The sequence below is a fragment of the Nanorana parkeri genome, unplaced genomic scaffold, assembly GCF_000935625.1.
Source record: "Nanorana parkeri isolate BGI_ZX_2015 unplaced genomic scaffold, ASM93562v1 scaffold475, whole genome shotgun sequence".
NCBI lineage: Eukaryota > Metazoa > Chordata > Amphibia > Anura > Dicroglossidae > Nanorana > Nanorana parkeri.
This window is the reverse complement of record NW_017306743.1, coordinates 865,589-892,621: the sequence shown is the minus strand read 5'-3', so window position 1 is coordinate 892,621 and position 27,033 is coordinate 865,589. Positions and strand designations below refer to the sequence as shown.

Genomic DNA, 27,033 nt, shown 5'->3' with positions numbered 1-27,033 from the left:
CGATCGCACTGCAGGCGGGGGGGTGGGAGGGGGGGGGCGTGGAAGCTGTGCCATTGAACACAATGCACCGTCCCGACCCAAAACGTGGGGGGACATTTCTCAGCGATTGCGGTGCGTTCCAGCAGCTACCGCTCTAGAACGCACATGCTTTCGGTGTGAATACGGCCTCAGACAGTACCTCATGTCCAAGGCTATTCCTTAAAGAGACACTAGCTTTGATTGGGACTGGGGATTACAGTTCTGATATTTGTTTTGAGACCTTGTCATTTTTAATTCCTCACGGTCTAGATGCTTTTATTCACCCACATACGACTGGCACATGGTTTTTCTAATCACAAGAAGAGACTACAAGCAGTACAAGCAAGACTGCATGCTATTTCTATTCTAGGTATGTATCTTTAGTCCTTTCATTAAGTTACTAAGTTATCAGGAACTAAGTATCCTATTTTTTTAATTGTCTATATCTTTAAAGCTGCACTTGTGGCTCATTGGAAACCTTCTGCTTCTAGTTAGAATTTCTCAGCTTGCAAGGAATGGATAGTGGAATTTGTCTACTGTTGCATTTTTTCCCCAACAGCTGAAGCCTAAGGGAATCATGTCAGCCAATGTTTAACAGTTATAAAACAGATATTTAGAATTCTGTTTAAATATGTTCATATTGCTGTGTAGCAGCGTGTATTCTGTTTTGGTTTGTTTGTGTGCCTGGAGTGCAGATTTAGGCTGGGTTCACACCTAGGTGACAGCATTTTTGTGCGTTTCTACGCGCGATTTTGATGCACGTTTTTACACGTGGTTTATGTTCATCAAGTCGCGCATTGTCTGCAGATTCTAGCTCATTGATGTTGATGGGCAGATGTGCGCAAAAACACAGCAAGCTCGCGTTTTCAAGTGTTTCCTATTGAGTCTATGGGGCCAAAATGAGCTATATTATGCCAAAAAAAACTTCACGTTCTTTGTCCAGTGACCTGCATTTTCCTGATTGCGACAAAATGCTCAGATGGGAACAGGACCATAAAAATGAATGGGATTTTGTTTAGCGTTTTTTAGGGCAGAGAAAGCGCTACATACCACTCAGTGTGAACCAAGCCTTACTCTTAACCAGGTGTAGGCAAATTCCGGCCCTCCAGCTGTGGTGGAACTACAAATCCCATGAGGCATTACTAGATTCTCAGACATGACTGCCAGAGAGAGATGCATCATGGGATTTGTGGTTTCACCACAGCTGGAGGGCCGGAGTTTGGCTACCCCTGCTCTAAGGTAAGGGATTTGTTATAAAAGAGATGTTCGTAGTAGGTGATCTGCAGGAATTACACTTCTAAAGGGTTACAAAAGTTTGTAGCCTTTTCAGGTTAACAAATGCATGGGGAAAATGCTATAGCCAAGGCTAAAGGGTATCTGCCATGTGTACAGACCTGTCTTAGAATATAGTCCTGCTCCCATGCCTTAGGCAATTTGCAAAAAAGTAAACAAGTTCAGTGTGTGACCCAGAAGTTTGTGAATGAATTGGGCGTTTGAGAAGCGTGTCTGTATGGACACGCTTGTATCGTTCCTTTTAATATTTGGAACCTTTCAAAAGCATACTGCTAAAAACCTTTGATGTACAAACTCTTTCCTTGCAGTTTACTCCAATGCATTGCAAGAATCGGCAAACAGTATCCTCTACAATGGGTTAATAGAGGAATTGGTGGATGTGCTTCAAATAACAGACAAGCAGCTAATGGTAGGATATTGTATGCTTTGCAAACTTCTGCTTGGTTGTGGTAGGGTGTGTGTGTAGTTATGACATTCCTGCCATTGGTTTACATGGCTTATATACTAAGCTGTTACTTTTTTGTAGGATATAAAAGCTGCATCTCTAAGAACACTGACCTCTATAGTACACCTGGAAAGAACCCCCAAACTAAGCAGCATCATCGACTGCACTGGTACTGCCTCCTACCATGGCTTCCTGCCCGTTCTGGTCCGAAACTGCATTCAAGCTATGATCGGTGAGTTTTAATACTTTCCTTTTATACCTTCGTTATAAATAGCACAATGTTGGCTGTAAAAAGATCGGTTTGTTGGCAAATACCAATTGATTTTTCACTTGTGTGGGATAAATAAATAAAAAGACACGTTTTTCTGGCAAGTTTCTTTAATGTGCGTCGCTATAACCCTTCCAGCATCGTGACAAGGGTGTAAATCTCATGTAGCAGTTATGGTTTGTCTGTCTGTAGGTGAATATTTCAGTTTTGGTGGATGCTAAGAAGTTGTACTAGTTGATAGTTTATCCTTTATATCTATGGGATAGTAGTGCTGTACAGTACATCCTCTACGGCCATTATAAGGGGTGATTATGTTGGATTATGAGGAATAGGATGGGAACAGCTGGAAAATGCACAGGTTGCTGGAAATGCCCATGATTGACCGGATGCAGAGTAGAGATTTTCGGATTGCAGGAGCACAGTTTGGAAGGGTTTGAGGAGATCTCGCTGCAGAAGTATCCAAAACAAAGCCACGGGCTCACTTGGCCCACCTGTAGCTAGGTCACTTTTTGGTGGACTCGTTATTTTAATAGGTCCTTCTTTTATTCTCAGTTAAGTTGTGCAAGTTACATTTTACTGACTTCACTGACTTATCAGATTGTTACTAGTTACTTTGGCTATACAGTCATGGACACTGTATGCCTTTAAACCGACAGTAGTGTAACCTATAATTATAGAGGGTGTTTCAATGATGACATTTCAAGGTTTGGGTAGTTTTACTGTTTGGTTTTTACACAATATTGACTTGACTCATGCGACTTTTCTTGTTTTCGCAGACCCAACCATGGAGCCATATCCTCACCAATTTGCCACAGCTCTCTTTTCTTTCTTGTATCATCTAGCCAGTTATGATGCTGGTGGGGAGGCGCTGGTTTCCTGTGGCATGATGGAAGCACTTTTAAAGGTACTCTCTAAAAAGTTTTTTTTGGGTTAAACTCTTATGTCTCAGCATACGTTAATGTGCAAATAACTTATTGGCACGCCATTTATTTTTATTTTTTTTTAAGTATGGACATGTAAGGCTTTTATTGGAACACTGTTTAAAAATTTTAATATCTGTGCTTTTCTTTAAAAATAATTATATATACATATCTATATATCGATATATCTATATCGATATATAGGTATGTATATATATATATATATATATATATCTATGACATTTACAAAATAAAACTCTTCTCCAAATAAAAAGTATAAAATAATAATACAAAAATAAAATATATATAGTGTGTGTGTATGGAACGTTTGGGCCTCATTCATTGGAAACTGTACGGTCCGCTGTGAATTCCTGCACCAGGAATCACAAGTGCTTACTCCTAGCAGCCGCAGCTGTCCTCCCTGTGTTCACACATGGAGCGATAACCTGTGGCTATAGGCAGGTGGTCATTTATCTCTAACTGTAGGATCGTAAAGCCATGCGCGAATTGGGTCTTACAGTATAAAGGTAATCGCACTGGAGCCTACATTTTATAAATGTAGCCCCGGTGAGTGTGTTATTTACAGTTTGAGTGAAAAGGGGTTAATTGCAAAAGGCTTACTTGGTCTTTTTAGATGGTGTTATGCTCTTCCACTCTACAGCACAACCAGCTGTATGTGTTTTGTATGCAAGCTTATACACTGCTTGTTTGGATAGGGCTTTAAGAGGCAATAGAAATGATACAATGTACTTTGATGTTAAATATATATATCGATATGTTAAATATATATATCGATATAGATCTATATCTATACAGATATAGATCTATATCCACACGGTATGACCTTTATTTTTTTCTTCTAAATAGCGTATTAGTTGCTGTTGTCGCCATGGCAGCAACTCACCAAAGTCTCTGTTACTAAGAACTCTGTGCTTTATCTTTTTGCTTCATGTTTCCCAGGTGATAAAGTTCCTAGGAGACGAACAGGACCAGATCACATTTGTGACGCGAGCGGTCAGGGTTGTTGACCTCATTACCAACCTGGACATGGCGGCCTTTCAGTCTCACAGCGGGCTGTCCATATTTATTTACCGTTTGGAGGTAAGAACAATGGCTCCCTATTAGTTTTGCAACATGCATAGTTTGTTCTGTCAAATGTCCTTTTTATAGAGAGGTTTTCGTCTAAACACAGCAAATGATCTTATAAAGTTTTGATGGAATGTAACTTCCCCGATGAAGCCTTACATCACACAAGGCAGTGACCATTCTGCAGCTGTTTTCCTGAATTGTAGTTTTGGGTAGGGATGCTAAATTGAAATTTTTTGACCGAAATCTCAATTTGTCAGGCTGAAACCAAAAATTTCAGTTCTTTCCCCCCCAACCTTTATAAAAGAAAGTAATTATTTTAAAATTTTATTTTTAGGTTTGTTTTTGTTTTTTATACTGTTGGGGCTTTGGGGAAATATTAGGGGTCTAAACAGACTCCTGATATTTCCCTTTTAAAATGGAAAAAGAGATTGAGGACACAGAGTCCTTAATCTTTTTCTGCACTCAATGAAAAGGAAGCTCTGCATGGAGTTGCTTCATTCATAAAGTCAGCAGATAGTAAATATTTACTATGTCCGCCCTCATTAATGAACAGGAAGTGATGTAAAGCAATTCCTGTTCTTTCATAACTGGAGAAATAGTAATCACTATGTCCTCAGTTATGTACAAACACTGAGCAATCAGTACTGATCGCTCAGTGTTTACCGGCTGTTTCCCGTAGTTCCGGAGTTCTCCCACCCTGCTCGGCCTCCTGACAGCTTCTTTCCACCCTGCTGTATCCCCACTGATCCATGCTGCCTTTGCCGATACAGGCAGGGGACACAGACTGTCAGCCAGCGGGGAGAGAGGCTAAGGATGCACCACATTTTTGACCGTTTTTTTGGTACCATCAGCATTTTTCCCATAGCACCATTTTAAAAATTCAGAATTTTCCATGCATTCATAGTTTTGGGATTAGTGTAAAATGCTGGGATTAAATCAGATTCAATTTAAGTGGATTCCTTATTTTAATTTACCACATCAGGAGTGTGGAAATTAAAAAAAACCCCTGTAGAGATCGAGGGGTCAGGATTTTGTACTTTTACTGAGGCTGCTTCACAAAGAAAAATAACGGGAAGACAGAGAGATCTTACCATTTTCCTGCATAGCAAATGATATACATTATTTCACTGAAACTTCACATGGGCTTTAATTGGAAAGTAGATCAGCTTCACTTTGCTATGGTTGAGTTTGTTAGAAATTGTACTGTAGCTGTATCATGAGTTGTTTTTTTTTCCCTCTTAGCACGAGGTTGACCTGTGCAGGAAAGAGTGCCCATTTGTCATTAAACCAAAAATACAGCGCCCCAGTACTGTTCAGGAAGGCGAAGAGATGGAAACAGACATGGAAGGTAATAAAAGAAATCTGGGCAAATGTTTTGATAGAAAAATGACTGGAAATCGAGCCTGGATATTCCACTGCTGTATTTGTTTTCTTTTTTTGCCTTGTGTTTTTTCTTCTTCCCAATGAATGTATTATCTGTCCCTTCTGTCTTGTGCTAATTTGACAGGTTAATCGTTGATGTGTTAAATAACTGTACAATATCTTTTAGTGTCTGATGTGGCCATGGAGAGCAGTCCAGGGCCTTCCACCTCCTCTGAACCTCGACCTATACCCTCAAGCAGTAGCACTGGGAGCATATTGATGCCACGTTCTGGTAAGACTCAGACAAAGTCTGCATAACTTAATCCTAATACTATTTTAGCAAAGCGTTTCTGGAGAGGGAGATTTTTTTTTTTCAATCACCATATCAGTAGTAGAAAAAAAAAAAGATGAGCTGTGTATTCAAAGTTTATCCAACTTCATATTGCAATGACAATTGGGGGTAAAAAAAAGTGACAATTGTATCACCATACAAATAGTCTTTATCTATTTTATTTTGATTTTCAGGTGTGCAGTGCATTCCCCAAAGAGCTGCCTTGTTGAAATCTATGCTAAACTTCTTGAAGAAAGCCATTCAAGATCCCGCTTTCTCAGACGGCATTCGGCATGGTAGTTACCTTTTTGTTTCTTTAATTCCCTGTACCAGGTTTTTTTCCTCAATTCTTGTCAAGTAAATGAATGCCCCCAGAACAGAAAAAAATCTCTTGGTGTAATTTTTAGGTACTTGTTGTATGTTGCTTATTTAATATTTTTTCCCCTAAATAGTAATGGATGGAACCCTTCCCACATCTCTGAAACACATAATCAGCAATGCAGAATACTATGGACCTTCCCTTTTCTTGCTGGGTTAGTATGATCACAAATTCAAAACTGTCTCATGATTATTTGTATTCATGTCTTATATAAATCTGTTGGGTGTTATACGTGGTTTTTTTTTTTTCCAGCTACTGAAGTGGTCACAGTCTTTGTGTTTCAAGAGCCCTCCCTTCTCTCCTCCCTCCAAGATAATGGTCTTACCGATGTGATGTTGCACGCTCTCCTTATCAAAGATGTAAGTGGTGATGTTTTCTTAGGCTATCGTTTGGGGTATACAACCTTCCTTCTAATATTGACATAGGCTACTTGTTTTCATGAATGCCCCAACATTAATGTAGGCAGCACCGATCCTTGTTAATTCTACAGTTCAAAAGGATGCATTTGACTCTTCTAACAGATCAAAACTAATCCAAAGACCAAGTTAGAAATGGAAGTTCTTGAGTTTTTAGTATTGCTGCTGGTGGAAGTAGAGGTTCACTTGACCTTTTATATTTTCCAATGGGTTATTAGATTAGAATAATTTACACATTTTGAATTATGCCATCCCTACTTTATCTCAAGATACATCAGTGCATTTTAAGCGCTCTTAATGACCTTATCACAGTGCATCAAATTAAGTCCCATCTGTATTTCACTTAGCCTACAACAAGAACTTGGGCTCATAGATGGTTGTTTTCCTGCGTTTGATGTTTTTTTTGAAATGCATGTCGCATGCAGATCAGCTGATTCTCATTGACTTTAGTGGAGCATTAGTAGAAGACATTTCCGAGGCTACATTTGATCTACTTTTCAGTGTGTTTTTTTTAGAGCTAACATATTGTGTGTAGGTGCAACTGGATTGCAGGCAAAGCACGTCCCTTTCTTGTTCATACCTCACAGGACATAGGGAGTTCATTTTGGAACTAGTGGGTTATGCAGCTACCTACAGCTGATTGGACGCGTTGGATTGTAAACCCTTGTATAACCCCCTCACTCCCAGGCTGCCTCAGTTTTCTGGATGCCTTCTCCCTGCTTTAAGAGAAGCGCATCCTTTATTTTTTCTTCAATGTATTTATATGGTTCAATACTTTGCTATCAAGTTTTTCCTACGATGCTCACTGAGGCACCTCCCAGCAGCTATCTGGATTGGTTTTCTCCTTATCCTTGGCAAGATCATACCCAGACCCCACCAGACGAAAGATGAGGGGCTGGCCTGTAATTTGCTCGGCCTTTTCTCTGCACTTGGTGCAGTGCATGGGTTTGTCGCAGAAGAATTCTGTATAGGTCCAGGACTTTGGTTATCTTGGTGGAGCCCAATCCTTGGTTGTGAATGCCCACTGGGAGTGTAAAGATTGGATGGGGAATGTTGCCTTTAAATGGCTGCCCCCACCCCCCTTCCCTTATACAGGACTGTTATAACATCTTAATTTGCCAGTTCCCAATTACTTAAAGGTGGCTACTTAATCCATTGGTTATAAACTTAAATCCATGTTTCCTGTGATGAACTCCAAGAAGCTTCTTTTACAGGTTAGGCAACAACACTGTTTTCTTATCAAACGCTGCATTTTGTGTTTGAGCAGTGATGCATTTGGATGGTAAAGACTATGCTTAAGAATACCACCCTGCATCAGCCTTTACATCTGTTAATATATTTGGTGGTGGGGGGTTAACGTGTGAATCTGTTCGGTAATACAGTTCTCATGTTGCAAATACGATAGAGGCCCAATTCTATTTGCCCCGATGCTGGCGACGTACACTGTACGTCGTCAGTCACGAAGGGGTTAATACTGAGCAGTACAGTCATCTAAAGTATGTACACTGCAATGCCGGGGATGTGGGGACTTAGTTCTTACATTTTTGTTTTAGTTTACTATTGCAACACAAGTGTTTATGATTTTGCAGTGAGGAAACTGAGATCTAAGTACACATTTGTGTATTGTATAAGATATATTTTATCATTTGTTTTATCTACAGTTTTATATGGCAACAAATTGTATCGCGCTCTTCAGAGATCAGTGATGTGGTTGCTCATTCCTTACTCCAGTGAGACTTGCAGTTTAATGTCCCTAGTACACACATGGACACCTTCAGGTCCTCAGGCCCCTTAATCTTTAAATATGTGTTTAGAAGTGGGAAGGCAAACCAACACATGGACAATATTCATACTTGTATGCTTACATATAGCTTTCCATTTGCAAACCAGTATTTAAGTGCTGCAAGCTATTTTATGTGTCCAAAGCTAATTTTTTTCCTTTGGGTTTTGGTCTTGAGCATTCAAAAGCAACGGTCTTTGTTTTTTTGTTTTTATCTAAAAATGATCTGAACACTTCACAAATATTTATCAAATTCTAAATCTTCAATATTTTGTCTAACAGGTTCCTGCTACTCGGGAAGTTCTCGGCTCCCTCCCTAACGTATTCAGTGCACTGTGTCTGAATGCCCGTGGTTTGCAATCCTTTGTACAGTGCCAACCTTTTGAGAGATTGTTTAAAGTGTTGTTGTCGCCAGACTACCTTCCTGCCATGCGGCGGCGGCGGAGCTCTGATCCTCTAGGTACGTAACAAAACTGAACATACAATTTGAAGCCCAACTCCAGGTGACACTTTTTATGTTTTTGGTAGAGTGGGGAGGGATAAGAACCTCTGTTAGATTTTTGTTTGTTATGATTGAATTTGGAATGACACAATTTCCTCCACTTGCTGACTTTTTGTTATATTTCCTCTCACTGCATTAAAACCTGACAGAGGTGTTAGACCGTTCTCATGCTATAGAACATGAATATAAAATGTTTTGCCTTGAGTTGAGCATTAATGGGTTGTTATATTGTAATAGCATTTAGATGATGGCAACAAATAGACAGATACCTGGGCTTATATCCCTAAAATGTTTAGTTCATTCAGCATAAGAAATAACTCTGAAGCTACTGCTGCAAGGGGCAATCTTTCTCTTTTTTTAATGCATTGCTCAATAGTAACAAATATGGAATCAGTTTCTAGATGTCGCATCCATGTAATATGATTTTTGTTTGGTGACTGGATTATTTACCTTTTGTATTGTGAATTGCTTTTCAAGGACACTGTCACTTGCTTTTTTAAGGCAAAGTGACATTGTCTGTTACCTACCCATGCTCCCTTGCTGCCTCCAATTGCAGGAATCCACTTTAATGCAGCTCCACCATTGCCCTCCGCACATGGTAGTGCATTGGGCTGGCACTTGATGCTTTCAGATGTGGTTAGAGTGATGGAGTGGGAGGCATAGAAGGGGCATGGAGGAGCAAGTCCCCTGAAAGGGCAAAGTGACAGTGTTTCTTTAAAGCAGTTTCGTTGATGATTTAAAAAAAAAAAAAGACTATAACGGTATTTGCATTATACATTGCATTTAATAAGGTGTTTGCATTTATTTTATTAGTTGATCTAGAAATATTGCAGCTAGATGTTGGCAAGGCGTTCACATTTTTTTTAAAATTGTACCTGTTGTAGTAAATGGAAACTTAAGATTGAAACACAGGACCTTCTATTGCTGTCTGTCGGCTCCTGACCTAATATGCTTGTTGTTGCTCATTTCTTACTGAGTGACTGACACAGAACAAGCATGAAGCCACTAAAGTGTTGCGACACCTGCATACTACAGCACCCCCTTGTTTCTTTCTTGACATGTTCCTTGTGTCTTTTAAAGGACTTTTTGTTAACTGTTTTCCCACAGACAGGTCGATTAGCACCGCAGTCAAATATTTGCATTCCCAACATATATATATTAAACCCTTAATGAATAATTTTTTATATAGTGTTGCAAACCTTTTCCCTTGTAGCTTTCCAAGGCTCAGTCCTTAGCGTGAATGTTCAATCCTTGGTATTTCCCCAAACTCCCTAAACCACCTCTAACCCCTGCTGAAGAGACCTGTAGTGCAGGATAGAATAGTGCTCTTCAGGTCTCTAGCTGAGGGATTAAGAGGCCCGTGGTCTCTTCCAGCTTTGACCTCTCTCCGGTCTCCTGCAGGCGATACAGCCTCTAACCTGGGCAGTGCTGTTGATGAGCTGATGAGGCACCAGCCCACGTTAAAAACAGATGCCACCACTGCTATTATTAAGGTAAGCCTTTATTTTATCTCTTGGGTGAGTGGGAGTAGTTGATTATTTTGCTTTAAAATGGGTTGTGTTAGATATTTATTGCTATTGCTGTGTATGCGCCTACATTGTCCTAGGAATTACAGGCTTTAAAGAACAGAAGTGGCTTGTGTGGGAAATATATAAACGCCATCCCACTGTTGAGGGTTCACAAAGGTGTAAAAGTACCTACCCTGAATGTATTGCTGTTTAGAACCTCAGTGTTTCAGTACCATGCCTCAATGGAAAGATTTTCCTTTGCTTCCTGTCTCAAGACATAATTGCAAGTGAGAGGATATCTCACCTAAGTATGTATGGTGAATCCTCTTGGACAGTCTTCACCAGAACACATGTGAACAAAATTTCACCCTGTTTTCATTGACAACTGAACGTTTTAGATTTCCCCTAACTTTCAGGCCCAATGACAGAGGTCACCAGTATTCTGTTACAACCACCGCTTTATGTATTTGCACATACTTTCCTGAGACGTATCTGTCGGGCAGTATGACAACCTACTGACTTGGTGATATTCACAGATAGTGTCAAACTCGATAAGAAGAATCCAATGCAGTTTATTTGCCTTCTCAATACATAGGATGTGATTCTTTGTCATTCTTAAGGTTAGTTCACACCATAAGCAGTGCGTTCCGGTCTGATTCTGGCCGGAACGCACTGCATCGCATTGCGGCCTGCTGACTTTTTTGCCAGGCTGTAGGGGGCGTGGCGGGCCATTGAAGTGAATGGCACCGTAACCACGCCCTTCAGGGCCGCAATGTGATTGCCCGCACGGGATCGCAAGGCACATTGTGCCTGCAGTGCGGTGCAATCAAAATAGTGCAGCATTTTGATCGGACCTCACTGCAGGCACAATGTGCCTTGTGATCCCGTGCGAGCGATCGCATTGCGGCCTGAGGGCATGGCTACAGTGCCATTCACTTCAATGGCCTGCCACGCCTCCTCCAGTCATTCCCATTTTTGCCATTAACAGGATAACTGAGACCCTCTTACCTCAGTGGGGGGTGATGTAGAAAGAGGCAGTACAAAGGGATACTGGGAAGGTTTAGCAGAAGCCTATACCAATGTACAGAAAACAGGGGTGAAGTGGAAGATGCCAAGTATGCACAGATTATGCTGTAAAAATTCTAATCTAGCACTTGTAGCTAGAAATACAGTATAACACAGTGAAATGCAATGATATAGATATGCAGTGTAATTGAAACAGAAGAAATAATAAAAATGACACTGGATGTGGCAGCACAATCAGGATAAACAGTTGTTTAACAAGCGTACTAGGGTTTCTTACTCATCCCCACATTATCCAAACAAAAAAAGTGATTTTAGATACATTTCCAACTTTGTAAGTGATTTGCATTAATTATGGTAATTTAGAGGTCAGGTGATGTATACATTGCACATTTTCATGACTCACATTGAATAGGCCTGAAGTCTACAGATTAAACATTTTCTCTACAGGAAATTCAGTCAGATACCAGAGTTTCAGGCTGTAATCCGCTGCCTCCCTCCCGGTTGCCCATTGTAACATGATCAGTAAACACCAGCTCTGCCTTTACACACAATACACAGTCCAGGGAAAAGGGGGGGGGGGTATTTTCACATTGCTTGCACAGCACAGAGGCAGAAATTTCCATGCAGATATTAAGAGGAGAGCTAACGAAACACAAGTTTCTGTTTTTATATCCATTAACTGCATATGCCTGCTTTGTGTACAATTGGTGTCCATTGCTGGCATATGTTTTTTTTTTTAATACCTCTGCAAAGGTGGAAATGTGCTTTAAGAGATGCTGAAACTTTGGAGATGCTTTTTAGGACTTAAAAATGAATGACTTTAGGAGGTTGCAAGAAAGACTCCAGCTGCTCTGTATTGGTTAGCTAATAAAGGATATAGACCTTGCCATTATGTGACAGAGCAGCTTGCCCTCAGTGATGAGGATGGCCTGCTGATGTCCCTTTTCTTGCAGTATGAGCATCCTTTGTTGGGGGTTTTATTGATTTGGGAACAGACTTTTTAGTGCAGCTTTCCGGTGCTGTTTTTTTTCATGTATATAGGTACCAAAACTTTTCCGGAAACATCTAAAACATGATTTCCCTTCCTTTGGTAAGATCTCCTCTTGTATGCTGATGTCTTGAGACAGACCGCAAAACCATTCCCTACTCTAGTCAATACTAAAAAAAATGCTGTAGGTTGTGGTTTGGAGGTCAATAAATATTTTCTAAAATTCGAAGTGTGTGCCAAAATAACACATGCAGTGATAGTTATTAATGATGACTATTTGAGTTGCCATGCAAAATCTAGTGTCAGTTTTCAGAATGTGTGGCTTTCAGTGAGTTCATGAAGGGTGGTGGTGGATCTATCGGGCTGCTCTTGCTTTTTGGGGGGGGGGGGACTTTTCTTTTTCTGATTGTCAGCTCTTGTAAGAGACTTATTTCTTTAGTTAGAAATGTTATTGAGTGTGTTAGCACGCACACCTATAGTAAAATATTTCTGCTACCTATTTACTGGCGTGACAGAACCCATTTCAACGGACAGAATTTTTACACAGCTGAGCAATGCTGGAAATATAACTTCGAGTTTAATGTATTTGTTTTCCCAGTATAAACCTCAGTCATATGTATGGTGTGTCATCTGTACTTTTTAGCTTTTGGAAGAAATATGCAATCTTGGTAGGGATCCAAGGTATATTTGTCAAAAGCCATCAATTCAAAAGGCTGATGGCACAACTACTGCTCCACCACCGCGGTCCAACCATGCTGCAGAGGAGGCTTCCAGCGAGGACGAGGAAGAGGAGGAAGTACAAGCTATGCAAAGCTTCAGCACCAACCAGCAGAGTGAAGATCAAAGTCAGCAGTAAGTGTGTCATCTGAAATGCAATGTCTTCCCTCAAATATGCATATGATGCAGGACGATCTTCTCCTATTGCACCTAATCTGAGCTTTGCTTGTTGATTTTAATGGTTTATTTATTTTCTAGTGTGGTAGGAACCGAGGAAAGAATTCCCATTCCCCTCATGGACTATATCCTGAATGTGGTAAGTTTCATAACCGGATGCCTGGCCAATACTTTAGCAACTTAGTGGGCAAACTCTCTTTTTGAATGACAGAACTTAATTTTGTGGTCTGCTGTTGTATTTAGTCCTATAGGGTGTATGTATAGAGTGGGGCACGATTTTAAAGTTGAACTCCAGGCAAACGGCTAAACACAAAGTGTAAGAACATATATGGTAGCTGTTACCTGACTGAGAATTTGTATTTCTGGCCACATAGTTGTGAGATTTATGCAGCTCTGCCCTCAACACATACTTGTATGGCAAGGTGGTAGACCTGATTTTCCTGTGCTTACTGTAAGTCTTACTGTACTTAGTTCAGTAAGACTTACAGGACTTGTCCTTCCCTCTGTCTGTATCTGGCCAGTGAAAGGAGAAGCTGCAGACTTATTTACTCATTCACTCTTTCTCCTCCTATTGGCTTACTCTTCGTGCATGTGCTTGGCATGTGAGTACTGCAGCACAACTGGCTGGCTCCTTCTGCTATTCCCCCCTCCTAGTCTATGCTGTACAGTGGGGTGCCAGAGGCAAAGTCACATTCAGGTACTTTCCCTGCCTGCTTTTAAAAATGTATTTAAGGATATAGTTACATAGTATTTGAGGTTGAATAAAGACACAGGTCATATTATATATTATTGAAATAGAGCTGCATTACTCTTTGACTTTTATACCTGCCTGGAGTTTAGCTTTAGGAAAGGATAAAGGTGTCACTTTTAGCAACCAATCAGGTTATCTCAATTACAACTACACCAAAAACAAAAATGTGGTCACATATAAAATGTATGCGTTTTCCTTTCCACCACTTGTGAAAGTGCAAAGATCCTCCATATTACATATTTATTGAAGAATACATATATTTTTGGGGTGAATTATACCCCACGGCCATGAAACAATAACTGCATTTTTTAAAAGATATTTTTCTTACTTTGCATGCAATGAAAACAAGATGCAGTTTAATAAACTACAGATGAAAGGGAAACAACCCTCTGCGTATCTTTCTTACTACGGTCGTTAGAGGGAAACGGCACAATGCCACAATACTGCTCGCGAATCATAATGAAATAAGCAACACTAGGATAAAATAGGGAGCGTTTATTTAGCATCAGAGTCATTCATGGGAAGCATACGAGCAGATTTGATGCAGGGATCCCAGATGATAAGCTTTTAGTTCAGATTCTTTATCTCTCACCCTTCGTGTGGCCTGTCTAGAAATCTAGATGGGGGTACGTACATTATTTTAAGAGATTAATATAATCCTCTCACCAATGAATTCAAGGCCTTGGCCTTCTGTGTACATCCTGCTGTTTTGTGGAGGAAGCTGCTACTAAGACCCATTAAATGAGTCTCTGAGGAAGACATTACATGGAATGTAAGTCAGCTCCCATGTATAAAAGCCCAAAATCTATTGTTTGGCATCCTGTGTCACTGTATAACATTTTCTTAAGCAAATCATTTTAGTGAAAGATTTGAGTAGTGTTAAATTTGGTGATTTGCATGCTTATTCTGAAACTACTACTTGAAAAACATTTAGACTTTTGGGCCAGCACAACAGCCGGGTAAGGAGCACATCTAGTTTTGCACGTTTTTGCTTTTAAAAACGCACTTTTCTCCCAGCATAGAGATCTATGGGACTAAAATAGAGTGATCCACCTGAAAATAGCTCATGCATCTTTTTGAGCAACAGTCGGTCTCCTACGTGCGATGCAATGCTAAGGTGTGAACAGTCACCATTGGCTTGCATGGAAATGTGTATTTTGCACAACTAGATCCGCGTGGAAAAGCGCTCAGGTGTGAACCAAGCATCACTTGTAGTCTTCAGTGGCAGTCTGCATATTTTCTCAGTACAGGTCTCTTTAAAAAACAAAGAAAACTGCTACAGTTATGAATTGTAGGTACTTGGATAATCTGCTCCTACCTGCAGCAGCCTCAGTAACTTTGCTGTTGAAACTTAATGTTTTATCAAGCACAGCTTGCATACATTTGGGTAGTGCTGATACCTCCTGTCCATTATTATGATGGGCAGCCTCACTGGTAAGGATTGTGCAGGAAGAGAATATCTCTGCATTCAGGCCATTGGATTCTGTGGCAGGCACTTGTCTTCCTAAGGGCCTGTTCACACGGCGTCCGTTTTGTGTGCTGACCGTATCCGTACGCTGCTGCACTCAAAATGCATCCCAATGTATCCCTATGTGTTTTATGGGCTACAGTTCTCACGTGCGCAGTCCATTCAGGTTACGACAGAAAAATACTGCATGTATTTTGTACGGTCAGCAAACGCATCAAAAACACACTGCACTGCAGCTAACATACTAACAGCCCCACTCCAGCAAAAAAGTTTTTTGTTTTTTTTACTGGAACGCATCAAAAATGTGGCAAAAACGCACTGCATCAGTCTGCAGATCCGCACCTGATCTCATGTGAACAGGCCCTGAGAACAGTGATATCTGAGGGTGCCTACAGCTTCATATCTGCAGTTTGAGATCTAAGGCATTGTGAGCTCTTGCTAGTGTCGGAAGATTAGGGGTGAGATCTGGTAATATCAGTGGGGGCTGCTCACGGTTTTCTTTGCTAAATGCTCTAACATGAGGAATCAAAGCCATTCCTCTGCCAAGATGGCAGTCTTCACCCAGGGACAAAGTGCAGAGCAAGGCATGGTAAGTCAGTAAAGGGGAAAAGATCAGCTGCAGGTAGACCACATGCAATACTTGTGACTAGTCCTATGGTTATTTGAGATATCTTTTATGTCGTGATTCTGCATGCCTTGTGCTGATGATCTCCTTCCTTCACAGATGAAATTTGTAGAATCCATACTGAGCAACAACACAACAGATGATCACTGCCAGGAATTTGTGAGTCAAAAAGGCCTTCTTCCACTGGTCACCATCCTGGGCCTTCCTAATCTACCTATTGATTTCCCCACATCTGCTGCTTGCCAGGCTGTAGCTGGAGTATGCAAATCTATTTTGGTAAGTTTCAGAAAGTCTCTAATCGGAAAATGTTTCATGACTTGAGGGGCACAGAACTTGTAGGGTTATAGCTCCCTCCTCATTGTTTTGGGAAGTAATTATATTTCCTTTTTTTTTCCTTTTTGTAGACATTGTCTCATGAACCCAAGGTTCTCCAGGAAGGGCTTCTTCAACTGGACTCTATTCTTTCCTCTCTGGATCCTCTACATCGGCCAATTGAAGCACCTGGTGGATCTGTATTGTTGCGAGAATTGGCCTCGGCAGGGAATGTTGCAGATGCTACTCTCTCTGCCCAGGCGACACCATTGCTCCATGCCCTTACAGCTGCCCATGCTTACATTATGATGTTTGTCCACACTTGCAGAGTAGGACAGGTAAGAAGTTACCTCCCTGCTATGGGGAAGCCATTCTTTTAAGTAAAACTCCACTCAAGTTTCACTTGGCGTAAATGGGCAGGCACTAGACATCTATAGCAAACAATCACCCACTGGCTCTTTATACAATGAGCGCTTTTTTGGCCAGCAATGCGCTCTCATTGGGCAGGGGACACATGGATGAATAAAGCTTTCCCCTCCATTCGAAGCTTCATAAGCAGGTGGACATAATCGCAGACGGGCACAGAGGAGGCTCTTCTGGGCAAGAAAGGAGGAAGTGGTTGTGATACCTGCCCATGGCATAGTTCGTTTTAAGACTGTGGCAGACTGAATTGCTTTAAATAAATATGCCCAATTGTAGTTTGATGGAATGGGTTGTGTTTGCTGCCAAAAGATGATATTTGAAATGTCTTACGCCTGTTGGGTGTCCTAATTTATACACACGGGGGAATTCATCATAGCAATTACGAGTGTTTGAACTTGCACGGAATACATTTGATGCACTTTGCGCCAGATTTATGATGCTAGTGTAATGTTGATAAATGAGGTTTAATAGACTCCAGGAAAGAAGACTTGTAACTCCGGGCAAAAAGCTTAACTGTCGCTTCTTGAAAAAGTGGCCATGGGGACTTTTGTGATTGTTTTGTTAGGTGATGCTCCAGTTTCAGACAGCCGTAGAACAAGTGCAGATGAAAACACGTGCAATTGAAAAAGTAGTGCAAGCTCTGGTCAAAACGGGTGCAAAACACGTGCAGTTGGAAAAGTAGTGCAAGCTCAGGTCAAAACAGGGGCACATGTTAAAAGACAGATTTGCACATTAAAAAAAATGATCTAAGTGGCTAAAACTCGCAGTTGCATTGATAAATTCCCCCCACAGGGAATACAAATTAATCTCTCCTGGCAGTAAGATGCAGAGGATGACTGCCACTATGTGTGTGAATTCAGTGGTCTGACATGCATCCTGCTAATTTAAAACGAAAGCTCTACAATCTGCTTGTTCCTTGCTCGTGGGAAAGCTTTAGCTCGATATCTCAGCAGGGATGGGTGGTGGTTTTGTTTGACTGCGGCTTCCACACAGATAGCAGCAGTACTTCTCTCCATCTTATTGCCGTGCAATTAATTTAATTTATGAACAAACTTTGATTAGGTTTACCATATGCAAATGCACACAGGTACATACAGTGGTCTGATATATCATGGATACCATGATATGGTTTCTTGGACATCTTACAGGCTTAATTTTAGATTGTTTGCTATGTCGGACTGTTCACAGCACACGCTGCAAAGTAACTTTGAGCCCCAGTCACCGACTGTAGTTGTAGATGAAAACGATATTGTATTTTTAATCTTAATCATATTAAATAAAATGTACTAGGAAACAATACCTTTTTAACATTTCTTTTTCTTTCTTTTTTTTCTCTTCCTTAATTCCTTTGCTGTTCGCCAGAGTGAAATCCGTGCCATCTCTGTGAACCAATGGGGATCTCAGTTGGGACTAAATGTTTTAAACAAGCTCAGCCAGCTGTACTGCTCTCTGGTGTGGGAAAGCACAGTCTTACTTTCTCTCTGCACACCTAACAGGTACTGCTAAGGGGATGGATTGTTTCATCTGTATGTGTTCTCTTTTATATACCACTCATTCAAACTGTTTAGACATAGATTTTTCAGTTTAAGGCAACCTAATTTGTTACAATAAATGTTAAATAGCAATTTTTTTTTGGTTTTATGTCAGCCTGCCCCCTGGATGTGAGTTTGGTCAAGCTGACATGCTGAAACTTGCCCCCAAAGAAGAGAAAACGACCCCACTTCCCCAAGGAGCCAAAAAAGCAGGTATTGCTTTCACTTTGCATGCTTTTTCTTCATGTTGCATGTTGTCTAAGCGAAGCTGTCCTAAACATGATGCAAATACTGGATCTCAAGGCCTCCAATGCATTCATCTATCTAAGAGTATTATATATTTGTATATAGCCCACAGGGGTGGAGCAGTGCCCTTCTGGTTGAGCTTTGTGATTTGATCTGTATAAACAGGACATATTTTGGAGGTCTGCTTGTGTCCTCCTCAATGAACTACTGGAGAAAATGATCCTTTAAGTTTTATTTAGTACACATCTTTGTTCTAGTGTGTGTGAACGTATAATAGAGAGGTTACTATTGCGGGGTATAACTAATAAATGACTGGATATAAGGATTTTACAGTGAGCAGAAAATCGTTTTTGTATTATAGCTTATCTAAAGCTTATATAGCATATCACTAGAATCATTTTGAACTTTTTTTTGGTATGTTCCCATCGTAGGCATAAGCCTACCATGGCTTATTCGTAACATGGGAACATAACAAAAAAAACTAAAGTTCAACCTGATTCTAGTCTATAATTGAAACGGTAATTACATTTTGCAGTTTTACATTTTTTTTCTCCATTTTAGAAGGGGAAGTTGAAAGTTCAGCTGCCAGTGAAGAAACCACTGGCCTTCTGGAAGGCATTGGGCTGGATGGTGATACATTGGCCCCCATGGAAACTGACGAACCAAGCACTTCCGACCCTAAGGGTAAGCCCAAGATCACTCCTGCGATGGCTGCCCGTATTAAACAGATCAAGCCGCTACTGTCAGGTGAGATGGAATTATGTTGTACAGTAGATGTTCACCTCAATTAATACCCTTCACTGTTATTTCATGAACATATCTTTTCATTCAAGCTTCCTCAAGATTAGGTCGTGCTTTAGCTGAGCTGTTTGGACTCCTGGTTAAGCTGTGCGTCGGATCTCCTGTCAGGCAAAGGAGAAGTCACCATGCAGCAAGCACTACCACAGCACCCACTCCAGCTGCTCGCTCCACTGCATCTTCTCTCACCAAACTGCTTACCAAAGGCCTTTCTTGGCAGCCGCCTCCTTATACCCCTACACCAAGGTTCAGGTGAGTGGAGCATATCTTCTGAATATGTTCTCTCAAGATGAGCAAGTTTTTTGATTTGTCTTTTGTAATGGCATTTTAAGGTAATGGAATTCTTTCCCTCTTTGTGCTGTTATTACCAGGATCCCACCAGGAAGCAAAGCATCTTTGCAGTTGGGCTTAGATGTTGTCAGCAATTAATTTCCCCAAAGACTGCACGCTACATCTGGGGCAGTGATTCACTGAAAATGTTTAACTTCTCTGGCCCTAGAATTAGTGTGTGGCAAATAAGTTTGTAAATGGCTAATTGGGTATAATGTCCTTTTGAGACGGGTTCCTTTTAAAAGTGATAGCCAAACTTTTTGGAATTTTTTGAAGAATTGGTCAGCAAAGCCAGCTTCTTTTATTTTACCTATAACTGGTTTCCTTTAACAAAGTCTTCTTTTTATTTTTTTTATTTAGGTTAACATTCTTCATATGCTCTGTTGGCTTCACATCTCCCATGCTGTTTGATGAGCGCAAATATCCTTATCATCTAATGCTACAGAAATTTTTGTGTTCTGGTGGGCACAATGCACTCTTCGAGTAAGTAAACAATCTTTTTCCATTTCCTTGTATCTTCAGAGATGTTTTCTAAAGCTGCTCAGCCCGAGATTAGGGAAATATGTAAGAATTTGTACCTATGCTGATAAAAAAGCACTGCTTTCATATTCTCCAGTAATAATGCCTACACATTCAACTTTGATTCATTTTTCATAAGCACTGTAGATACATTTTTCAAGTGTTTCTAGGTTCAAATAGAAATTTCAGCTTGGTAGCAGATTTGGAAACATATTTCCTACATTGAGAATTGGATTAAGTGAAAATAATGAACACTTAGAAAACAATGCACATCTCTGTATATTAACTTGGAAATTAAGACAGAACTATTTTTTTTCAGTTTTATATAGGGAGGGTTATAACTAGGGATGCACCGATATATAGCGGCCAAAAATAGCACTTTTGGCATAATGCCGAAAGTGCCATTTTCCTGCCGATCGGCGCATCCCTGATTTCTTTTCTCCCCGCTGGGTGCTGCTCTGTGTCCCAGCGGGGAGAAGAGAAAGTGACAGCCAGCCGAGCGCTGCGGGAGGAGAGTGCTGTGAGTGGCCGGCGTCTCCTCCCACACCGCTCTGCCGCCTATCGCAGAGCGGTGTGGGGGCGGAGACGCCGCTGTCACAGGAGGCTGGGCTTTCCTCCCTAAACCGCTCGATCAGCCTCCTGTGACAGCGTGTCGGGGAGAAGAGCAAGGTACAATTGTAATTAAGTTTATAAAAGATTATTTTTAAAAATGTGAAAAAATAAAAAACATTTTTGGTTTCGGCCTGACATATTTTTTTATTTATTTCAGTTTAGTTTCGGTTTTAAAATTTCCATTTTGGTGCACCTCTAGTTATAACCCGTCAGCTTTCTTTCTAGTCACAAGGGAAAATGAGAGGAAATCCTCCAAAGAAAGGAAAATCCCTGGTCTGCAGGGTCACCCCAGTGGAAGATTTCCCATTTGTTTCCTGTTCTGATGACCACCCAAACTTTGGCATTTTCTTTCACTTTCAGAGATAACGGTCACCAGGACAAATAGAGGGGCCAATCTCCATAACAGGGACACACAGCAATAAAAAACTGACAGGAGTTCTAATTCCTCTCTTCTCTGTCTAAAACTTTTTTCTAAAAAGTCTGGGCTTCAGTTGCACTTTAAAGTGACACTAAACTCTGGAGTTATATCTTAAAAATACATTCAAGTACCTTCCCTATTAACAATAATGTAGCTGTTTTGTAGTGTAGCCTCCACTCCAAGCTTAATCCTCAATGGACTACAATTTCAGTACAAATTGGTAAACTAAATGTGAGATTACAGTTCATCATGGGAGCTAGCTTAGAGCAGTGGCCCATGGGGAACAAAAGTAGCCACCCTACAGAAGGAAGGACAGTGCCAGCACCAATTCAGAGATGATGTGAGGGTCTACAGCCGAGTGATGCACAAATAATGTACATCTGAGTTTAGTGTCACTTTAACTCCAAAATAAATCGACAAAGTCTTATGGTTTAAAGCGTTCTACCAAAATGCAATTTTTAGGTATCGTAACAAAATGATAGAGGAGAGTTTTTCCCTTTTTTATATTTCATTGCAACACACACAGGAATAAAGTGTGTCTCTAAACGGTTAGCAAAATATTAAATAAAGGTCTAGATTGCGCTTTACAATACTACATGATACAATATCACAGGTTTTGATCTCTAAAAAAACAGTGACAATCCCACAATAAGCAACAATATCATTCAGTATAATTGTTGCAACCTGCAGAATCATGTGGCAAGGGATTTTTTTTAAATTATGGTTTTTATTTTTTACACCTTTTTCTTCTTGGTAGCACTTATAATAATTGTTTTTCTTGCTGGACAGAGTAGCCACTAAACCGTTTTATATTTAAAGAATGGCATTCACTTTTTTTGGTGTGTTTTCTAGTAAGGTATAGATGGGTAGCCTTATTTATACAATCTTTGAAAAAGGAATAGCAAACTTGCATGTCTTTATGTAGATATTGGCTTTGTCCGCTTATTTGTTCTATTACTTCCCATTTCAGAACTTTTAACTGGGCCCTTTCTATGGGTGGAAGAGTGCCAGTGTCTGAAGGTTTGGAGCACACTGACCTTCCAGATGGTACTGGGGAATTTTTGGATGCCTGGCTTATGCTGGTGGAAAAGATGGTGAATCCTACCACGGTTCTGGAGTCGCCACACTCTCTACCTCCCACCAAGCTGCCTGGAGGACAGAACTTCCCTCAGTTTAGTGCCTTGCGATTCTTGGTTGTTACTCAGAAGGTATTAACGTGTGTGTGTGTATTATCTATCTATCATCTAACTATATACGTGTCATTTAGTGCAAACTGGTGACAGGTGTTAAACTTTAAGATATAAACTCCTGGTAGATAGCAGACACTGATGTAGTCATGTATTAATAAAATATTGAAATGAATATGAGCTCAGGCTATGCACATATGTGTTTACATATTTGTAACAAGCGGCAGATACATTTTGAAACACCCTTACTAAGTGCTGTAGCTGCAGGCATTTTGGAACAGTTCTGCAAAATTCAACAGATTTTGTAGTCCAGTTCCAGTGGCAATGACTTTCTGCCTCCAAATGTTGAAAGAGCACATATGTCTTTATATTGGAAGACTGTTAAGTTACTCCTAAAGCTGCAGGAGACGCAAACAAAAACTGCACTAAAGTGCCTCTGATATGAACTAGGAGAATAAATTGCTACACAGGGCCTTCAGGTACAGAGCTTAGGGAGGGCTTGTTTTAAAAGCCTGTTTACTGCATTACTGCAAGAATATATAAATTAATGTCAATAGACTCGCCGCATACTCACTTTCACTGTATTTTGCAAACAAGTTTGAGTTCCTTCATTACCAGCGATGGTATCCACTGCTTGCAGTCCCTTGTATAGCACCAGGTTGGGCATTGAGACCTTTGTATAACTGTAACCGAAAAATTGGTGTCCTCCTCCTGGCTGTATGTTTGATGGGGCTATGTACATTTCAGGACTGAATGGACAGAAATGGAATTCATTTTGTTGTTAAAAATGCTCCCATATATGTATTTCATCTGTATATTAAGATATTTGGAGTTCAGCTTTTATTACGTTCATGAACAGAAGTGCAGGCAAAATTGGGGCATAGTGCAGACAGGGTAGACATATCCTGGGTTTCATTAGCGGTTGTGAAACTTAAAAGGCTCAGCATTCACTTTCAGTCTTTGGCAGGTATGTTTGAGTTGCATGGGGTGTCTTGGGCCTTGTCCATGCAGGTTTCAGGCTGTATAATTGCAGGTATGTACAGCAAGCCTTTGCAAAACGTTCAGCAAGCTTTTGCAAAGTTTTCTGCATGCTTCAAGCAGCTTTGTTTAAAGAACTCTACAATTAAACACGGATCTTAATGGGAGTGCTCCCATTTGAGATCTGTGTTCAACATTCTGTAACTGGAGCAGAATGGAACTTTAACCCATTAATGACTGAAGCCTTTTTTCCGTGTTTTTTTTGCACCCATGTTATAATCCACATTTTAGGCCTAAAAATTACTTCAAACCCCTGAAAGCCAAGACCCTAAAGAATAAAATGGTGGCAGTTGCAAATTTTTATGTTGCATCATATTAGCGCAACATATCAAACCCTAAAATTTTGTGAAACTTTAGCGCCCCAAAACACAATACAATAGCCATTTTTTAAAATATAAAAAGATGAGGTATACAATGAGTAAATACCCAACATGCCCAGCATAAAAATTGTGTGGGTCTGTGAAAGGGCGGCAAAATTCAGTACCCCAAAAAGTCCATAGACGACGCTTTAAAACCCCCTACAGGTCATCTTTTTAGAAATACCCCAAAATATTGGCCCTAGAATTATTGCTCTCACACTGACGTGAACGGCGATACCCAACATATGGCAGTTTTCCTACATAGGCACACCTGACGCGTGTTTACGTTATGACTTGCAGGGGACTTTAAAAATGTATTTTTAATTATTTTTACATTTAATATTTTTTAAAACTTTTATAATTTTTTTTAACTTTAATTGCTTTAACATAGGGGGCTTACAAGTCCCCCATGTGATAGCAGATTGGTGGTGACAGGTACTCTTTAAGGTGGCACTGGGGGTCCAAAGAACCCTAGTGTCACCTTTTACACTTGAAATAAGCTATTGAAGTGCAGATCGCACTTCAGTAGCTTATTGCTGGGCTTCAGGAGCCCAGAACTGACAGCCCAGGGACCGGAAGTGATGCGATATGCGTCGCTCCCAGTCCCATAGAACGGGCAGGAGATCGGTGAATGGAGGTGTGCCGCTCTCCACCCCAGCTTCCCACCGACATGGCGGTCCCGGGCCCGTTGGAGGGGTAGCAGAGCCTGCATAACACGGCGGGGGTGTCGGGCAGGAGCAGGCAGTTTACCGGCACGGAGAAGCGTTCTGCCCACAGCAGAGTCGCCATATAGCTTCTATTGTAAAGCTGACAGTTGGCATTACAATTGTACACGGAGCCCCAGTGTCTTTTGCCGCCAAGAGTCTGTTTCAACGGGCCTGGTGCCAGTGATGTACTATGGACGTCACTGGTCACAAAGGGGTTAAAGGCTTCAACAAAGCTTGCTGAAAGCTCTACAAAATTCCTTGTAAAAGCCTGCTTCTCATACTGATTTTATACAAGCTGGAGCCTGTGTAAACAAAGCCTCGGTGCCCATTCCCACCTGTGCGGTTTCTTAACCATGTGTTTTGAAAGCGATACCATTCATTTCTAAGGAAGATTAGTTTTCTGGAAATTTGAAAGTGGGCCAAAAATGGGTAGATTTTTTTTGTTTTTAAAGCCAGACCTGTGGCCTAAAGACAAAGTTACCTTTGCATTGTGCCCCCCTCAACACCGCAAGGGTTACCTACTCTCAAAATAGGTATAAATAAAGTGAAACGCTTGCCTTCTAATTCTCCTGGCAGCCAGTGCTGTTGTCTGCTGTCTGACCTTCCTGGGATGTGTGCAGGCCCTCAGAGTCCTCACTTATACTATATGAGGAGTAGCCTGGGAGGACCAGTCATGTGGTGGAAACTTTCACGAGCGAGGAATACTGGAATTATTTATCTTGTTCGAGTGCCGAGGGCAACTGGCTGCCAGGGTAACGTTCTCTAGCCCATATTTCAGTACCATTTTAAAAACCTAGGTTGTGAACTGTCCAGAGGGTTTATTTCTGGCATCTACAGCCAAAAAGTTTGGGAATCAATCATGTGTTATGTGATGTTTTTGTTTGGATCACTATCCTTTGTGAATCTTGTTCACATTTGATTTATCTGTTTAAAGGCAGCCTTCACTTGTATAAAAAACTTGTGGAACCGGAAGCCGTTAAAGGTATATGGAGGTCGAATGGCTGAATCTATGCTGGCCATCTTATGTCATATACTTCGTGGAGAGCCAGTGATTCGGGAACGTTTAAGTAAAGAAAGAGAAGGCAGCCGAGGAGAAGAAGAGGGAGGGCAGCAGGATGAGAGCGGAGCGAGACGAGAGCCACAAGTAAACCAACAACAACTGCAGCAGGTGAGTTTTCATTCACCATTCCAAAGTAGAGCTGAATTATATTAGAAGCCTTTTCTTTTTTACTTTAGGAATTCCCTTAGTGGTCCACTAATAGACTACAAATTATGACTTATTTGTTTTTTTGAAATAGGATTAAAGTTTAATCAGGTAGAGTCTTTGCTGTACTCTGTATTCATTTTTGCGATAAGATGACAGTGAAGCATCTGTTTCTACCACCGTGTAGATGTTGTAATTATGGTTTCCCAGCCTAGCTGGCTGGTAATTTCTCCATCTTACTGTATGAAGATCATATGCAGGTTAAAGGTTGCCATTTTAGCTAAAAATTTCCTCCCTCCCAAATGTAACATTGCCAAAGTTACAATTAGATTGGTTGTCACTTCCTAGTCACAATTGTAATCAGTTTTGTGTTTTTTTTACTTTTTCCGTACAGCTTATGGATATGGGTTTTACACGAGAGCATGCAATGGACGCCCTTCTCAACACAAGCACTATGGAGCAAGCCACAGAATATCTGCTCACTCACCCACCTCCTCTCATTGGTGGAGTCGTACGGGTAAGTGTGGCCCTCTGGTGCCACCTTTAGCCATTTGGCTTTTCATCAACGCCCGCTTCCGTTTTGCTTCCCTTCCGTTCCCTCATTACATTTCATGTTTCCCTGTCCTCCATTCCAGCCCCTTTCTACCGCAGGCTTCTCCGTGCCACTCTGCTCATGCAGAGCAGACCTATAAGCATCCGCATGTTGACAGAGCAGTTTTATGTTAGGTGAGGGATAAAATCACAGAATATAAACTGCTTTGGAACATCTCTGATTAAAACATCAGGGTTGGCTTTGTAGTTAGAAAGGTGAACTGTTACCCTCCCCTTTACAGGAAAATGGGCTCCCCGGGCTAAGTTGTAGCAGCTCCCCTCTCACCTTTTGCTCCAATCTTCCCAAACCCATTGGGCTCTTAATGTCTTTCCTATTGCCTGTGCATCCTTACTCTCATGCCCTGGCCTCCCCATTCTGCAGAGCAGCCCAGCTGACATGGGGGTATCTGTTGTTGCTCTGCAGGACTTGAGTTTGTCAGAGGACGATCAGATGCTGAGAGCCATTGCCATGTCGTTGGGACAAGATATCCCTATGGAACAGAGGGCAGAGCTGCCCGAGGTACAGTACAAGATCAGTTGTGGGATTAATGGGGTCAGGCAAATGAAACTTTCCAACAGGTCTTGAGAAGTGACCAGGATCTAAGGGCACTGGCTTTTGTGCCTGCGTTAGAAAAGGTTGAGCTTTTCCTTCTCCCATCCACCTGACCAATGTTCCCTTCCCCTTTTCTCCCCA

The 27,033-nt window shown here is 41.0% G+C and overlaps 1 protein-coding gene across 1 annotated transcript in view; it reads left to right on the top strand.

The window, feature by feature from the left end:
• Positions 1-27,033, top strand: part of HUWE1 (HECT, UBA and WWE domain containing 1, E3 ubiquitin protein ligase) — a 121,077-nt gene that overhangs the window by 38,872 nt on the left and 55,172 nt on the right. The window contains 24 exon segments of the mRNA XM_018560716.1: positions 289-388; positions 1,620-1,720; positions 1,838-1,988; positions 2,801-2,928; positions 3,905-4,045; positions 5,276-5,381; positions 5,921-6,022; positions 6,179-6,259; positions 6,358-6,464; positions 8,584-8,761; positions 10,205-10,296; positions 12,969-13,177; positions 13,301-13,358; positions 16,163-16,339; positions 16,468-16,713; positions 18,161-18,294; positions 18,446-18,543; positions 19,138-19,323; positions 19,410-19,626; positions 20,065-20,187; positions 22,224-22,461; positions 25,479-25,712; positions 26,143-26,265; positions 26,764-26,859. Of these exon segments, the coding sequence (XP_018416218.1) occupies positions 289-388; positions 1,620-1,720; positions 1,838-1,988; positions 2,801-2,928; positions 3,905-4,045; positions 5,276-5,381; positions 5,921-6,022; positions 6,179-6,259; positions 6,358-6,464; positions 8,584-8,761; positions 10,205-10,296; positions 12,969-13,177; positions 13,301-13,358; positions 16,163-16,339; positions 16,468-16,713; positions 18,161-18,294; positions 18,446-18,543; positions 19,138-19,323; positions 19,410-19,626; positions 20,065-20,187; positions 22,224-22,461; positions 25,479-25,712; positions 26,143-26,265; positions 26,764-26,859 (3,426 nt within the window).